Here is an 18,018-nt window from a genome sequence, read left to right as displayed (position 1 = left end):
CCAGTACCTTTTTAACACACACATGCTACAACAGAAACACAGGTACACACACACTCTTACGTCCAGTGACCACGAGAGACACATGAAATGGAACGAGTCCACACACACATACAGTATGCTGTGTGGTAAAGAGACAGAGCTGATGATGCTGCAGCTGCAACTGATGGATGTTCTGAGTATAAACGAGGTATTTGTCCGTCAAATCTGGTTCGTTTCAACTCATTTTACACACAAATTTACCCTGTAAAATAAACAGTATAAGACATTATTGGATTAAATATAGTGCTGGGGGTCGTTGTCAGGACGGGCGAAAACGGAGACCTTTGGAAATGACGACGTAGACATCCACGGTAGCTTCCTGATTTGGTCTTATCTCCCTCGACTACCAGTGATGAAAGAAACATGGGTAATGAAATACAAGTGTTACTGACCCTATTGTTTTTGCTAGCAACTGTTTAGGAGTTAAATTCTGCATTTTAACACGGCAGCTGTCTTTGCTGTTCCTCGTTTGTCGTATTTTTGGCAACGAATCAACTGCAGAGTAGACGGTCTGCTTCCTGTTTACAACGGCTCGCACATGCCCAGTGTACACGATTGCTCCGGTATGTACGTGTCTTCAGGTGTCTATCAAATGTATCAGTCCACACTGACCCTGTGTGTGTGTGTGTGCGTGTGTGTGTGTGTGTGTGTGTGTGTGTGTGTGTGTGTGTGTTCTGGTTCCAGAAGTAAAATTCCTGGTCATTTTCCCCCCTTAGATAATGTTGCCTGACTCACAGCTGGCTCTCTTCTCTGGCTTAGATCAGCACTACAACTCCCAAGATGCATTTTGTCAGGAACCCCTTCAATCACACGGCCAAAAATTCTGTTGCTTAAATCAATTCACTTTTGGATTCTCGAGTAATTTTGGATCAATCCTAAAACTGTGGCACAGTGTTTTGTTCACAGCTGCAGCGGAGAAGCGTTTTGAATCCACCAGCTCTTGACTGGCTTCCTCTTCACAGCAACTTTAGCCGAGGCTTATGGGTATTGTAGTGTTTAGATTTGTCTGCCGTGACAAAATGAGCTTTCTCAGAAACAATAATTACACTTTTTCATGGCTTATATAAACTTAAAGAGTCGCATGTTTCCGTGTTAGGTAACCTTGAGGATATCTTTTTAAGAAAGGGAATTTATAGTGGAGGAAAAGCATGTTTGGAGCCAGCAAGCAGATTTGACTTTGTCCCAAAAAAATCCATCTTAAACCTGAGAATGGGGGGTTAACCTGAAAATTTTGACGGAGCTGACTGTAAATTGAAATGAACCTGCTGGCTAACGGCGATCACAGCCGTATGTGTAATGTGGAGGTGAAAACCTACACCAGACAGCGATGGGTTAGACGTTTAAAACCTGGCAGTTGTTTGTATTAACCACGATAATCGAAATGGCATAAATTCTGTGAAGAAAAAAGGAAGAGACAAAGTTCAATTGGTTTACGAGATTAAACCTTTTCTTCCAGTGTAGCCCCGCTTTTTACGTGCTGACAGGCCGTGGATGTTGCTTCTTTCTTCTTCTTCTTCTTTTTTTTGTTTTTGTTTCTGTGAACTACTTTCAATTGACCAGCCGGTGAACCCAACACACACACACACACACACACACACACACACACACACATGGTCCTTCCTCCGGCTGATATCTGTTTCAGTGTTCCTCTCAGTTTTCTTGCCAGGAGTTTCATTGCCAGCAGCAGGGTCATCTGCTTTGCTCCGACTCCCTGTTAGCTACTTTACTGTGCTGGTTGGCTGACTGACTCCGGCTCATTATGAGCAGGTGACAAGGACAAGATGAAGATGGAGGGGCAGCGTTAGATCACTGGAGCCTGAGAGTGGTTGGTCCGCTGTGGAAGGGTGTTTCTCTGCTTTCTGTACAGTATACGGCGCATATTTGTGTTTATATACTGTATGTATGTTTGCAGGTGATAAACTGTGTGCGTGTATTTTGCTGTTTATCGTATTATTAGCTCAAGATTTGAGATTTACATTTACACTTACCTACTTGGTTTAATGCTGCACTCCAGAGGAGGACAGACTGTTTTGTGTTTGTCGTGTGAGTTATAGGTTGATAGAGAATGAGCTTAGTGAAATGTTGTCTATTCAAATTTATTTATTTATCTATTTTTGTCGCAGATTTTGTTCGCCAAGCCTGGGAGAGACGGCGGAATATTCTGTTTTTAAGACTGACCTGTAAAACGAGTTGTGACGTCACCGGTTTCCCCCGTCCCTGCTTTAGCTCCGGCTCCGTATTTACCTTACAGACTAGCAAAGCAAATAAGTGTATTTCACGAAATGTCAAACGTTTCGTGTATTACATGATCTCTCTGTCTCTCAGTTTACCTCCTCTGCCTGAGGAGGATCTGCTTTTTGTTGATCTGCTATTAAAAGATAATTCTGATTTATTACAACATGGTTCTTATTTTCATAGTTTTGGCCTTCATTTCTATCAGTAGTAAAAACACTCAACTGCACCAGTTTTGTTTTGTTTTTAATAGACAGACTTATAAATCACCTGGTGACATTTTTCACCTCAGTAAATAGCATCATCGTTATTATATTGTATATTATAAGGAGTGTATTCATGTTACTGTGTCATTATTTTATTAATATAATTGTTACTGATTATTATTATTTATCGTTCTATTATTATTTTGATGGTTTTTTTTTTACAATCATCTCATGGTTAATTTGCCTGTCACGTCTTATTTTTAGTGTGTGTGTGTGTGTGTGTGTGAATCAGGGGTTACTATGACGACTGCACAGCCTGTCGCACAACATCAAAACAGCCTCAGCAGCTCCCTCCATCAACAGCCAGTGGTCAGATCGTGTCTCGACTCAGTTACTTTCACTGTTCACACTTTGTTGTTATCTGACAGGGCGGCATGACTTACAGCTTCTTTCTTTCTTTCGGTTTTCCTTCCTTCCTTCCTTCCTTCCTTCCCTCCTTCTTTCCTTCCTTCCTTCCTTCCTTACCACCCACCTGAAGAAACCTAAAAATATAGGGGTTCGGCTGAATGCAGAAAAGGGTTGATGACTGGTTACTCCTCCTATTTATAACCCTTGTTTTTACCAGTGGACCGTCCTTATCAGACAAGAATGAATTCTGTTTTTGTGTGTTTACACAAAGTCGGTCTTTTATTTTTTTCCATCGCAATGTCTGCACTTCCTCTGAACATGACCGGTGCAAAGGCCAGACAGTACCTACATGTTCCCCCGCAGTTTAAGGCTGAAGTAAATGTTACCAGCTATACTCATAGTACACACGCTTCAAAAACTGACGCTTACATGAGGATGAGGTCTCTGCGTTCTTGGTTTAACTGATGGATGGTACGATGATGACAACCGTAGTTAACCAAATATTTTACAAGAGACTGATGAATCACTAGTTCTCTTCAGGATGTTTTAGCATCAGACTGTTTCAAGTGTCCGGTGAGTTGAATCAAAGGGATCTATTTTCAGATGTATATTAACTCATGTCTGCGGCCGCAGATTGTGTCAGGTGGATTTGGATGGATATTAAGGAGAGTACGGTGATTTGTTACTCCAGTATTCAACTCTGAAAAATATATTTACATACTGATTTGGAAGTTCTTCCTTCAGCCGTCCGCACGGAGACAGAGATAGTATCTTTGAAGAATCGTCTGCAACAGCCAGAACATAACTTACTTCACACAGCCAGCTGAGGCTGATGGCAAGCCAAATGCGTGTGTGTGCGTGTGTGTGTGTGTGTGTGTGTGTGTGTGTGTGTGTGTGTGTGTGTGTGTGTGTGTTTTTGACTGTCTCTGTATATTTCTACCTCTCCCTCTGTCCTTTCTCTCACATCTGCCTCGACAAAAACTTCTGTAGAGCTGGTTTGCAAATTTCTTCTCAGAGATCAATTCCACAACAAAAATTTCTCTCCTGTACATTAATACTGAGTTATTGCTGTTTTTTGTCGGAGGATATTAATTATTTCATTACACTGGCTAAGATGATTTTCAGATGAAAATGAGATATCGCTCTCTCTCGCATCTGACATGTCTCAGTGTAAAAATCACATTAATCATGGCTAAGGTTTCCATTCCTGGTTTAATGGGACACTTGAATTGAACAGAGCTGTCAATAATGTTCAGTAACACCTGCGCTTCTCTGCCTTTTGTCAAAGATTGTCCGCCGTGAAAAAGCCAGAAATAGTCAGTTGTTTCTCTCTGAGTTGGTGGAGACCAAAATAGAACTAAAAAGGAAAAGTTGTATTGTACTTAAATTCATCAGGTTTCCAGAAACGTGACTCTGAATAATTGTTAATGTTGCTAATGATGCTGTTTACTAACACATTCCCAACCTTTCTAAGGTATTAATATGTCAGTGTTGTGTTTATAGCTCTTGCCCAGAAGATGCCCCAAATGATAATAATGAGGATATTGATAATAATAAATCAATGAATGTGGCTGTATGAAGTTAGAGTATGTGAAAACAGGAAAAGGCAGATTTCACTTCTTTTTTTTCCACATCTGAATCACATCACTTGCCAAATTTGGACGTGATTGCACTAAAATCTCCCTTTTTTGTGTTTCCACAAAGAGAATTAAGGTTTCACAAATTTACAGTGTGTTTTTAAGAGTCGTTGGCTTCTCTGAGATGAACTGATCCAGATTCGACGAAGTGAAGTGAAGTGGTTTTTGATGTGGACCTGGTGTGATGTGGCGTCGTCGTGGGGAAAAGAGCAGTGACGACGACCTTTCTTGCTTTTATAACAAAATTAAGTTTTCACTAATTTGAAAGTGGGTTTCAAACACTGTTAAAAAGTCGTTAACTATGAAGGTTCCTTCACAACAGTGAGAGAGAGAACAGAGAATCGGTCAAAAAATAACCAGTCCACTTTTAGCTTTTTGCAAATGACATCGTACGTACCATTGTGTTTATTGCACATTGCGACATGCTCAAATCAGTGTTTGCCTGACATTCCTCTGGCCTTGAGAATCAAAATTTAACTTTTTCAAATGTGTTTTTAATTCATTTCACTCGTCCCGACCGAATAAGATGCAAAGTCGAGCTTAAATGTATCAATGATTCATCCCACTCAGCTGCAGCAGCCAAGAGTTGTTTCAAGCCATAACTCCTTTTTCCTTTGTATATTTATGTTTGTGCATGTGTGTGTGTGTATGTGTGTGTGTGTGTGTGTGTGTGTGTGTGTGTGTTTAAAGCTGATTCAAGATCATCTGAATACCAGTGTGTATTAATAACCGATGCATCAGCTGGTGGTACCACTCTCTCTCGGATGTAGTCACATAGACTGGGGCCGAGCCCTAAGTGCTCCCTTTTATATTACTTGCGAGGTGGCCAGTGTTTACTCAAACGTCTTCAGAGAGATAGCGAGTCCATTTGAGTCCAGGTCAGTCCAGTTCACCACCTGTGTTTGCAGGGAGCGTCTCCATCCTCTGTGGGTTGTAAATTTGAGACCAGCTTTGACCAAAGAAAACATTATTGGGAGGTTGAAGGTCATGGCAGCCGGACTGAGCTCACCCACAGCCATTAATTATCAATGTCGGGGAGAAAAATGCCTGAAAGTTTATTAAAGCGTAAAAAGTTTCCTTTTCTTCTTCCTTCTTCCAGTTTTCTCTTTAAAACAACCTGTTTTCTCTTTGTGACCAGTGCATAACCTCATCCTCATCCTCACTCTCTGTATCTCTAATCTGTGAGTCATCAAACCGAGGGAGTGTTTCAATGGAAACGTGCAAACTGTCAGCCAACTTTAACATGCAAAGTGTCCAATCGCCTTTTTAAAAATAAAGAATTGTTGCTGATTCAGTTTCGTAACACCGGTAGCTCATCTTTCTTCATAATCCTTCCTCCCTTTTGACACCACTTTTTTTGGACACTTCTGAAATTTTCCTCTCGTTCCTGAGAGCTGAAACATAAAACAAGATGAGCAGTTTCACGTTTGTTGGACTGAAATGTTGTTACCTGCTGTATTCCCTCTGTTGCTATAGCGTGTGATATCCAAATGCTAACCTTTATAATGGCACAACTGGGATTCGTGGAAGTCGGTCTGGGCGTGTCTTTTAGAGACGAGCACTTTCTCTCCGCTGGTCAACTCAAAGTCGACTGTGCGATACGTCTGAGAGCAACAGCGTCAGCACCAGGAAGAGGGCAACTATTCTTTATTCTTTTTTCGTATCCCAATTAGCTTCTGCTGCAGCGGTTGCTAATCTTCCTGGGGTCCAGAAACCACTTCAAAAAAAAAAAAAAAATTACGTCATTAAGAAAACTAGACAATTAGACATTGTGGAATAAATTTTCACCCCAAGAGAAATTGTTGTCTCTTTTATTAAGGATGTTTAGTCGAAACAAAACGATACATTAAAACAAATAGCTTTGTTGCTATATCATTTTCTAGCCGTATGTCGAAGAGCTCATCCTTCCTCCTTCATATCAGTAAATAGCTCAGACGGGAGGATCCGGGATGGACATAAACACACACACACACACACACACACACACACACAGCTTGTTTGCAGGGAGGAACCATGCGAGTCACAAAATCCACCTGGCTGAACATAAATACACACACATACAGAGGACTGTACATCAAAATTAAAAAAGGAATATTAAGGCAAGCATTAATGCATCGTCTAATATTAGAATTTAGGGGTGAAAAAATTGTCTACGTGCACAGATACATGTCAGGTATGGTGAGTTATGTTGTTTCCAGCATGTATTAGAAAGACATATAGAGTATTTCAGAGATGCTCTGAAGGACTGCTGTGCATGATTTGAGTTCGTAAGACAATAGAAAGATTTTTAAAATCAGGTAAAAATCTGTTTCGGTTTGTGTGTGTGGAATTCAAAAAGAGAAAAAGGGGAAGACAGAGGCAGGAGAGGCTCAGTGACAGTGATGCAGCCCATAATTTAAAGAAGCTCTGCCTTAACATGAGTCCCTGAATATGGAAAAACGAAATATTTCCTGGGTCACTGGGAGTAAGGTAGACGAGTTTTCATTTGAAGATCATTTGTTGTTTTGTAGAGCAGGAATTCGTTCCATTGGCCGAGGGTGGGGGGTGGGGGGTGGGGGGGCCATCAATCTTTAAACCAGATTGGTCGAGTGGTCAGATGCCTGAGCGCTCCTCTGGGATAAGAGGCACCCGTTGTGTGATTGTCTCTTTTTATGTACTTATCTGTGTTTAAGTGTTCCTGAGGAAGAAAATAAGAAAAGACTCAGGAAGACTGACTTTATTTTGTCCCTGTGGCCGTCCACCTCGCTGCCGCTGCTGCTGCTGGCTTATTTCACTTCAGGTCCTATCAGAGATCACAGGGCTTATCATGATGGATCAGTGTACATTTATCAGCAAAACACAGAGGGGAAAAAAAAAAAGGCACAAAATGTGTCTTTGTGTCCAACAGTCAACCCCACGGAAAGTGAGAGAAGTGTGAGATTGTGAGGCTGTGACTTGCTACAGAAGAGTACAAGCTGATCCGTGTAGGATAGAGGTCTCGGATTTTAAAGTTGACAAAAGAATATGTACATTATTACCACCACCCCCCACCCCCCATCACCCCCTCGTTATTTCCTTTGACAAATTACAGAATAAATCTTTTTATCGTCAAGCTCAACTTCTTTTGCTCGTCTGCTCAGCTGTGGTGGCTGGAAAAAAAAGAGGTTTCTTCACAGCGGGCGGTTTGACTTGTTACAGCAGTGAATACAGAGACGAAGCGGCCACAGCGAGCCAGAACACGCGGTATCAGAGCGCTGGATGTGGGTCAGCTAATGCAAAGTGTCCGCTTGTTCTTCAGCTTATGTTGTGGTCAGTTTAGAGTCGCACCGAGGAAGAGGGAAAAATTTGACTTGAAGTAGGAGGACAGGCAGGTTTTCCAAAAAACGCGTGTTCAAGGTGTGACGATAAAATCAACATGGCCGCCCAGTCAAAGCGCGCAGCAAGCACGTGTTACTTTTAGAAGATGGAGTGCGTTTGAAAACACTTTTTTAAAGCAGCAGTTATTAATATCTTAGCCACATGACACAACACTGACAAATCACCCCCCCCCCCAACCAATATCGTTTTGACGTCAACAATTAAAAGATTTAGTTGCACATTTAAAGGCTTTAATGCTTAAATCACTGATGCACAGTAACAGTGATGATGTCAGTCAGTGATGGACAGAAACCAAACGGATTATTACGACTATTAAAAAATGATTGTTTCACAATTCAAGAAAATGTCAGCTGTCGACTTTTCTCTGTGTTTTTCATCAGAGAGATTTTATTATGTCGTCTGAAACACGCAGCCACAGAACTTACGCTGCGTTTACTTCCAACGTGTACATTTTACATCTCTTTGCATGTTTTATACAGTAAACTGTGCAGAGAGGAGAGTGTGCCAGTCGTGTACGCTCACACCTCATTACTACAGCATCCATTTTATTCCCTCCATGTCGGCCACTGTCTGGCTCTAAAGGAAACAACATAAGTCATGTACACGAGTAAGACCGCGTGTGTGTGCATGTTTGTGTGTGTGTGTGTGCGTGTGTGTGTTATTCTACCTGTCTACATGAGTGTTTATGCATATGTGCACATGTCGTCTCATTTCCAGGACTCTTGCTGATGACTGACCAAAGTAGTTTGACACACTGATTCTTCTCTTCATGACAAGCACTTTTAACACGCGCTCCAGCTCCTCCTCCCTCATCCTCTCATCCTCTCCTCCTCTCCTCCTACTAACCTCCCTCTCTCTCTCTCTCCCTCTCCCTCTCCCTCTCTCTCTCTCTCTCCTCTCGTCCCTCATGGAGTTGAAGAGTTGAATCATGGGTCAGCAGTTCTTTGTGCAGAGCCAGACTAGATTTCCAGATGGTGAAGTCACCATCTATCTCTGCTCATCAATTTAACACAGATACACCCAAACTCACACTTACGTACACACTCACACTTACGTACACACACACACACACACACACTCAGAACCTGCTCACACTTACAGTAAAATGCCGATCGTAGTCTCTTGTCTCTCTTTACGAATGCACAAACAGTAAACAACAACAACAACAACAACAACAACACACTTGCCGTCTGATTGTACCTGCGACGTTTCTTCTGACGTACGGAGGTGGACTGCACAGCAAATTGAGACATGTCAGTGCTGTAATTGGTTCCAGGGGAAGAGCATCATGGGAAGAAAAGCGCTGAGTGGACACTTCCGTTAAGAGGGGGAAAACCCAGCTTAACTGTGATACTTTAATGCTTCAGACAGTCCGTGTGTGTGTGTGTGTGTGTGTGTGTGTGTGTGTGTGTGTGTGTGTGTGTGTGTGTGTGTGTGTGTGTCCGTCCACCACTGGCAGTTTGCCAGCGTCTTTGGCCTGTTGATCGTCCATTTATCTTCAATGGGAAGGACAAACCGGCCTCAGGAAAATACAAATGCGTCCCTCAATGAAGACATCATGTTCGGGCTGGAGGACTTGTTTGAGAGGCAAGTTGACTCAATAATGCTGAAGACTAAACGTGTCCAGCTGTTGGACAGTGAAACAGCTGTCCCTGTGGCTTTGCAGCCTGCGTTTCCAGCTCAGTCAGGTTCCTTTCCATTGAGGTTTTCATGTGTTCGCATCCAAATGTGATCTGTTTTACGAGATGACAAGGAAATCATTTAGTATCTGAAGATGGTTGTAAAAAAACTATTTGTGTGTGTGTGTGTGTGTGTGTGTGTGTGTGTGTGTGTGTGTGTGTGTCAGTGTTTGTTGCCATGGCCACAAAACAGCTGGCAAAACCGGGAGCATCAGTCAGAGAGAGAGATAACCTTAAAAAGGCCGACAGTCTTAGATCTGAAGCTGTAGCATCGTTCATGGACAAAACACACACACACACACACACTGGGTGCTGTATGTATGGGAGGTTTCTTTTTCCCAGTTTGTGCTCGGCATCAGACGAAGCAGTTATTATTTAACCTTACCTGTTTGATAAATGTTGTTGTTAGCAGTCCAGCCCACGAATGACATTTAAAATGAGATACAGTGTGTGTGTGGGGAGACGTGTGCACACTGTTTACTGAAGTGACACGGACAGTAAGGGTGTGTGTGGAGCTAACAGAGTCCAACAGTTTGTTTTAATTTGACTTGAAGCTGCAGTTCCTCTAACGGCTGTTAAGTAATGCGCCGCAGGAAACTGGGTCTCCATTCAAATGTCAATGAACACACATCAGAGGCTCGTTGATCATTTTGAAAATGGTTAATAAGGACTAATGTAAAGTTGCCTATGTTTGGGGACATCATTGCCTTGATTGACAGGTGTCTCAGCCTATCACAGTCAGCTCCACTCATGCAAACTCCTCCTCCTCCTCGTCCTCCGCCCAGATGTGGATGTTCTGGCTGTGAGCGATGAGCAGTAAACCAAAATCTCAGCTTCGAAACTGTCCCCTGACATCAGACAGATTACATCACTGCTCCTCTGTCCAAGGAGCTGACTCTCCTCAAGCTGCAGCCGACAGACTGCTGTGTCACAGTAACCTCGGTTTAAGACACAAATACATCAGACCGGTCACATGTACTCAAAACATTTCAGAGAGTTCACACACCACAGCAGCCAGTCAGTCAGGCTGCTGCTCTTTGTTTATCTGGGTGATATTTATGGATGATAAACATTTATAACAAGATGATGTAAATGAGCCCGATTTAACCAAATGGCTTATTTTCATCTTCATGATAAAACTTGAAATTTCATTCACAGGCCGATTCTTGTTTAATGAATAATGTATTATTTCATGTTTGTGTATTTAAAAAAAGAAGCTGTATTTGAAAAGTCTGCTGCATGAATCAGATTAAAATGTAATTTTATAAGAAATTAATTTCAGCTGCTTTTGGACACAAGACAAAAACGAATAATAAACAGCTCACTCTGAATTTAGCTTTTTACCAGGAGGAATCAGTGTGGTTAGTGTAAACTGTGTGTGTGTGTGTGTGTGTGTGTGTGTGTGTGTGAATGAGCTTTTCTGTTGCAGAGTGAAGATGCTTCATCATGGTTGTCCTCCTCTCTCATATTCTCCTCCTGCAGGGTCATAAACGGGTCTAGAGGCTGTTTCTTGTGGGTCAGCTCAGACTGCAACACCATGAAGCTGCATGGACGGCAGGACGTTCCCGAGACGGGGAGGCAGAACAAGTTTCTCTTCTTCACCACTGGAAATGACGGGTAGTAAAAAACAAAAACAAAACAAGGTGTAAAGACACAGCAGCCGGTTCGCCATAAGATTCTGGTGTAAACTAACGTGAGGACAGAATTAAATACTGGAAAGTGGGTGTAAATGTTATAATTAAAAAAAAAAGAACTGGACAATTATTCATCACAAAAATTGTCACAAAATGAGTTTATGGCGCCAGATATTTAGTTAGAATGACAAGTGAATTATTTTCAGTCCACAACACACAGACACACGATGAGAATTTTTTTCTTTTAAAAAAGGGAGTAATGAACATTTTAATCTTATTTTGAAGGTGATCTGTCTCGACAAAGCCTGTCCGTATTTTTATTTTTATTTATTTTTTTATTCATCACTGGTGTTTTCATTAAACGAGCCGTTATCTTCCCGTCAACCTGACACTTACCGACTTTTACTTTTCACCGACACTATGTGAACATTTATCATCGCAATAACGAACAAAGAGAGAGAGAGGAGACGACCGTAATAATAATAGTAGTAATAATAATAATAATAATAATAATGATGATGTTTTATTGTGCAGGAGTGTGGAAAATAGAATATTATTTTAAAATGTGTCTGAGTGTCTTTCCGATGACATCCACCCTCTGTGCGGTCGTAACTATAGTTCACACCTGTAAATTGTTTTATGGGAATTTTAATATCGTATTACCACTGAATTTAGTTGCATAAAATCAAATGAAAAAAAATGAAGAAACGAACAGTTAGACCCGTATAGGCCTTTAAGGCCAACTCCTCCATATACTGTATGTCGTCACGCGGGCTGTTCATCCGCGCGCGACTAACTATTAATCCGACAAAAATTAAATGAGACCGTTTAACTTTTTTTCTCTTTATCATCAAAATAATAATTAAAACAATTTATAATCTTATAATCTAATGTTGAGTGACTTAGTATCGACATAAAATAGGTCCGTTGTTTTTTGGTGTTTTTGTTTTTGGTGGAAGATCATTTAATTTCATTTTATTTCTAAAACGGATTCTTCCGCGAGGCCTGTTTCTGTTTCTGTCAGTGACGTTCAGGGTTAAAATACCAGGACTTACTTTCTACTCTCACCAGAGACGGCTCAGAAAGGGGTGATTTGATGCTTCCTGATTAAACATTGAAACATTATTATGTTTTTATACAGTTTATATCTGACTTTGAAAAATAATAATAAACACCAGCATATCAGTAAGAAAATAGATTTACAGCTACAACCTTATTAAACAACTGAAAATTATTATATGGTGATCAGTTTTTACCAGATTAGTCAAAATATAAGTCTCTACAGGTCAAAACTGTTTTTTTATTTTATTTGCATGTGTGTGTGTGTGTGTGTGTGTGTGTGTGTGTGTGTGTGTGTGTGTGTGTGCTGTTCAGTATACAGTAAATGAATGAAGTCAGAGGGCTCCTGTCCTTCATCACCTCCTGACTCCACCCCCCTGCCCTCCTCAGACACACACACACACACACACCCATACACAGGCTGAGAGCGTTGAGGGAAAAGAGGGCTACTCCTCCTCATTCCTCCACTCCTCTCTCTCCATTCACAGAGAACGCTGTGAGCAGAAACCTCTGTCCTCCTTGAATGGGCTCCATCTCTCTGAGCCAAACACTCTCTTACTGCTGTTGCGGACGGGACCTGAAGATCACAGCTGATCACTGGGTTTTCATTTTTCCTTCATTCCCTCTCCTCCTCCTCCTCCTCCTCCTCCTCCTCCTCCTCCTCTTCCTCCTCGAGCTGCCGCTGAGAAAAGTTGACTGCTGTGACTTTTTCTGTGTCGCCATGAACTTGTGTTGGACTTAAGGAGTTTCCAGAGCGGCTGTGTAGTGTCGTAAAACAACTGAAGCTCGAGACTCAAGACTCAAGACTCGTGAAAGAGAAGCGAAAAAAAAGACTCCAGACTCTACTTCTAGACTCTCCAGGATTCAGAGCGTGGTGAGCGTTTTGGGTTCGGGTCGGCAGACACCCAGGCAGGGAGGCGGACAGGTAGAAAGGTAGCTACGAGGAGGCAGATAAAGTTTAAAAATAGCCTACCACTTCCCTCCTCTTCTCCCCTGGACCACAATGGGTTCAGACGTACGTGACCTGAACTCCCTGCTGCCCCCGGTCCCGGCGGGCCCCAGCCCCGGCTGCCCGGCCCTGCCCGTCAGCACGGCCCCTCAGTGGACTCCTGTCCTGGACTTTCACACGGCCGCCTCCCCTTACTCCTCCCTGGCTGCCCCCCACACCTCCCTGGGCCCGCACTCCTTCATCAAGCAGGAACCCAGCTGGGGGGCCACCGGTGACCCCCACCACCTGGAGGCTGACCCCCACTGCGGCCTCAGCGCCTTCACCGTCCACTTCTCGGGCCAGTTTACGGGCACGGGGGCCTGCAGGTATGGGGCGGCATTCGGGGCGCCCCCGCCTCCACCGCCGTCCTCCAGCCAACCGCCGTCTGTGACCGCCGCACACCACCACCAGCCCCCCAGCAGGATGTTCAGCAACCCGCCGTACCTGACCAACTGCATGGACACGCAGCAGGCAGCCCGCAACCAGACGGGTAAGGCTGGAGGAGGAGGAGGTGTGTGTGTGTGTGTGTGTGTGTGTGTGTGTGTGTGTGTGTGTGTGTGTGTGTGTGTGTGAATGACAAAGTATCATAACCCATTTCAGAGTCACTTTTTCTCTCAGATACTTTGATTTCATTCTTTTCCTTTTCACAAAGCTTCACTTTCTGTGTCTCAGGTGTCGATAACAAACTCACTGGTGCAGTTGTTGATGTTGCAGGTTCATGTCACTCATCTCCTAAATTGCTCATTTTACCCATCTGAGGTAAATCTGAAGCAGCGTAAAATCAGAGGAACATCACTCACGTAAAGATATTTCCTGTGATATTACAGCCGTATAAGTGATTTGAAACATTATTTAAAGTGGGTTAAACCGGCTTTTTGTGACTGCCTGGCATTAGTTCGCTCTGATTTAGTGTGTGACAAACACCAGAAACACCTTGGCTTTGTCCGATCCAAACATCACTTACTGAAGATTCCCTTTAGTTCACTGGACGCTTGTAAAAAGAATTTGAGTTTATAGGATGACGGCTGATAGGAGAAACCTGGACGGTGATCGCGCACGCTCCCTGGTCAAGTTAACTGTTTACTGAGTACTGTACATATGTGGCGTCTCTGTGAGCGTCTGCAGCAGTTCAAGCCTTTCTAGTTTCTGACTGTGGATATTGATGTGTACATGTGAACAGCTGCGAGTGCTGTGAGATGTAGGAATTCACATTGAAGCGAGACGGCTTGTTTGCGTCGTGCTGTTCGTGTAAACGGCCACAACAACACGGTCGAAGAAAAAGCTCCTCAGTGACTTTACATGGTCCATGTTCATGAACTTGTTTTGACCCTAAACTGTTTCACTTTCCCTAAAAATAGAGTCTCTGAGCTTAACATCAACAAAAATGTTCTTTTTCCAGGAATCACAAATTTTGTTGTTTTTTGTTGTTTCAGGATTATATGTAGAAATCAGAGTTTTGTATTTATTTAAGATATTTCATGCTCATTATCCTGGAGGTAAAACATTCAGTTAAATCCTATTAATTCCAGACTCCAGACTTTATAATGAAACTCTAGTATCAAAGTGAAGGAGAAAGTTGATTCTAATAGAAAATCTATTGTTAATCAGGTGCTGGATACTTAGCAATAGGACGCCAGCTGCTGATTCAAATGTGGAGCAACTGCCTCAACACTCTCAGACAAAATAACATGTTCAATTCCCAAGATTTGGTAATTATTCATACTCATTATTTTCCTGCAATATGAGAGTAAAATGCAGGACTGATGTACAACACACAGGAGGAGATTTTTTGTTGTTGTTGTTGTTTCAGCTTTAATTAAAAGAAGAAAGTTATTCATGTTGAGGTGTTGCCGGGTTAATCCTAAATTTTCATTTTAACCTTTAAGTGTTACACATAGATATGATTATATATACACGCAATTATTACATATATAATTACATATATGCATAAATAATAATAACACTTGTGTGCCTGTGTGTGTATGCTTACGTTTTATTTATTATCTTATACTGAACGTCTAAAATTGCAAGAGCAGCGACAGTGTGAGTGTGAAGGAGCCTCTTTTTGTGGAGTAAAATCAGACTAAATCTGTTGAATTAATTTCTGTTTGAACTGAGCTGAGTTGAAGTGAATTCATTGTTCTTTGCGCTTTTTCAAATCATCGTTAGTGAATCTGCAACGTCACGTTGTGCAGTGAAGTCATTGGATTTCACTTTTTCTTCAAAAGGTGACACCACGTCGTATCAAACACCTGAAACCTGCTCGGGTTTTCTTGGCGATCACTTCGAGATCCCTGGTCTTTTCTCAGTTGGGACAATGAATGTGTTGGCGGTTTACCCAGCAGATTAATTAGTAATAACATGCTTATCAAGCAGATAATTTAGGAATAACATTTTAATGAAAGAGCTGAGCTGACCTCTGACCTGTTTTATCTGCTCCCGCTGCGGCTCGACGAGCACAGACAAACAAACCAACAGCAGGACTTGGGTCACACAGTAGAGCTGATAGCGGAGCGGGGTCACCCAGGGACCATCGCAGGGACCGTGAACTCCGTCCCACGAGGGATTTCATTCATTTTTTCTGTACGAGCCAGAACATTTATATTCCTAAAACGTTTATTCTTAGGCTTGTTAACAGAGACCTGTGGCTGCAGATAAAACACTTTTGCTTTAACGTTTTTATATTTTAATTACGGATGCAAATTTCAGAGAGAGAACATTTTTACTTCACACTTTTTACATTTGTTTTAACAGTTAAAGATCTGCACAGTTACAGTAGCAAGACGTGATAACCCGTTAACTTCACTACAGCTTATGTTAAAGATAATGGACATAAAAACATAATGGTCTTGTCTGTGAAGCAGCAATAGACAATAAAAGTGTCTGAAAAGTATATTCTAAAAGGAACATAATGAAAAATAAGGAGAATATAAGTTATGGAAGATTTCTTTTCCACATACTGAAACGATGAGGTTGAAATTCTCCTAATCTCTGATATTTCAACACTTTGATGGAGAGTAAAAAAAAAAAAAAAAATCGGGGTATTTCCAGAGTTTTCCAGTTGAATACAAATTGACCCTCAGACACACACACACACACACACACACACACACACAGAGAGAGAGAGAGAGAGCTGAGTCAGACAGGGGTGAGTGGAAGATAAATGGAGAAGTTTAATGAGTTTTTTTTCTCCCCCCTCCTCTCACCCGCCGATTCACAGAGTAAAGTGAGTGAAAGTGTTGCATTTGAATTAATGAAGCATGTATGTGAGAGTGAGAGATAGTGTGTGTGTGTGTGTGTGTGCGTGAGGTTTGATTTATGAGAGTGTGTTGTGCCCTTTAGGTCAGCTGAAGTCATGACTCAGGTCTGGGGTGTCAGGCACAGATCTGTGTGTGTGTGTGTGTGTGTGCTGTGTGTGTGTGTGTGTGTGTGTGTGTGTGTGTGTGTGTGTGCTGTGTAGGTACTTTCATGTTCTTTCATAAAAGTACGGTCCAGACTCTCTTTTTTTGCTTTCAAACTCACAGAGAGAGAACACAAAACGGAAATGAACAAAGAGACTCACACACACTTGATAAAATCTAAGCTATTTTTTGTAGGTTGTCAGGTGATTAACATCCCAGTTTGATAGATAATGGATCTTTTAAAAACATTAAAAAATAAATAAATAAATAAGGCTGTTGATGTGAGTTTGCTCAATTGCCTGGACACTGTAACTGTTGTTGCAGCTGATTGTTCAGATTTTGTGTGAGACACCAAACTTTTGTGACTTTTTGACCCGAAGCAGAATCTCAACACTCTTCTCTTCTGCTCCGTCCAACAGCAGCAAATACTGCGGAACAACATTTCATCACCTACGTTTATTTTTTTCTGTCATAACTTGACTATGTGTTAAACTGTAAAACTATTAAACATTTGTTGTCATAGGCAGAGTTAGAGCATTCATTTGAAAGAGAAATACCGGTGTTACAACGAGAGAGAGACTCAAATCCAGTTTTATCCGTCTTGAATTGTTTTGATGTTTTTAAAAAAAAAAATGTATTGAGTGATGCTTCCACCTTAGTAGGAGATTACAAAAGTATTGACGAGGGAATGATATGTGATCTCTGATGGACCTTCCTTACACATCAGCGTGTCTGTGTATTCACTTGTTTTTCTTTTTTCTTTTTTTAATTTCTGTGTCGCAGGTTACAGCGCGGTTGCATTCGATGGAGCCGGTAATTACGGTCACACGCCGACGCACCACAGCTCACAGTTCTCCAACCACTCCTTCAAACACGAAGACGCTTTAACTCAGCAGAACACCATGGGTGAGTGTGTGAGTGTGTGAGTGTGTGAGTGTGCCAGCACCGTACGGCTTCACTTGAACGTACTTGACACACACGTCTCACGAGTGATTTTTCTCCCTCCCTCCCCTCTGAGATCTGAGAAATCTGACAAAATGTGGATTGACATTGTGATGATTTCCTTTAACGCCTGATTATATTAAATCCAGAATAATTTGAGTATCTATTTTTTTCACGTTCCCAGTAGTAAAAAAAAACAACAAAAAACCAGAACAAAGCAGATCTTCATGTGTATTTAAAGCCACTGTGCACAGCTGCGTTTGTATGGCAGCCCCGTGGCCCTCACCTAGGGAGTGTCTTGTCCCTTATTCTGACGTCTCCGCAGTGACCTTGCCTGTCGGAGGTATAAATCAGCCACATCCTGACTCACAAAACTCCCTCGTCTCCCCCTCTTATCCCTTCTTTCATCCACCCACCTATCCTTTTAATCCCCCCC

General features: G+C 42.0%; 1 protein-coding gene across 3 annotated transcripts in view; it reads left to right on the top strand.

The window, feature by feature from the left end:
* The first annotated feature begins 12,650 nt into the window (after positions 1-12,650).
* LOC111655561 (Wilms tumor protein homolog) overlaps positions 12,651-18,018 on the top strand; it is a 23,754-nt gene continuing 18,386 nt past the window's right edge. The window contains exons 1-2 of one of the 3 annotated variants that reach the window (XM_087174179.1): positions 12,651-13,729; positions 17,424-17,546. In XM_087174179.1, the coding sequence (XP_087030305.1) occupies positions 13,255-13,729; positions 17,424-17,546 (598 nt within the window). In that variant the 5' untranslated portion in view covers positions 12,651-13,254. The remainder of the gene's footprint in view (positions 13,730-17,423; positions 17,547-18,018) is intronic. The other 2 variants (XM_023407012.2, XM_023407011.2) reach the window with 2 other exon arrangements.

This window comes from Seriola lalandi, unplaced genomic scaffold (genome assembly GCF_002814215.2).
Source record: "Seriola lalandi dorsalis isolate HSWRI2012SDOR001 ecotype SW California unplaced genomic scaffold, Sedor1 jcf7180002054325, whole genome shotgun sequence".
NCBI classification, from domain to species: Eukaryota; Metazoa; Chordata; class Actinopteri; order Carangiformes; family Carangidae; genus Seriola; species Seriola lalandi.
This window is presented reverse-complemented; position numbering and strand designations above follow the sequence as displayed.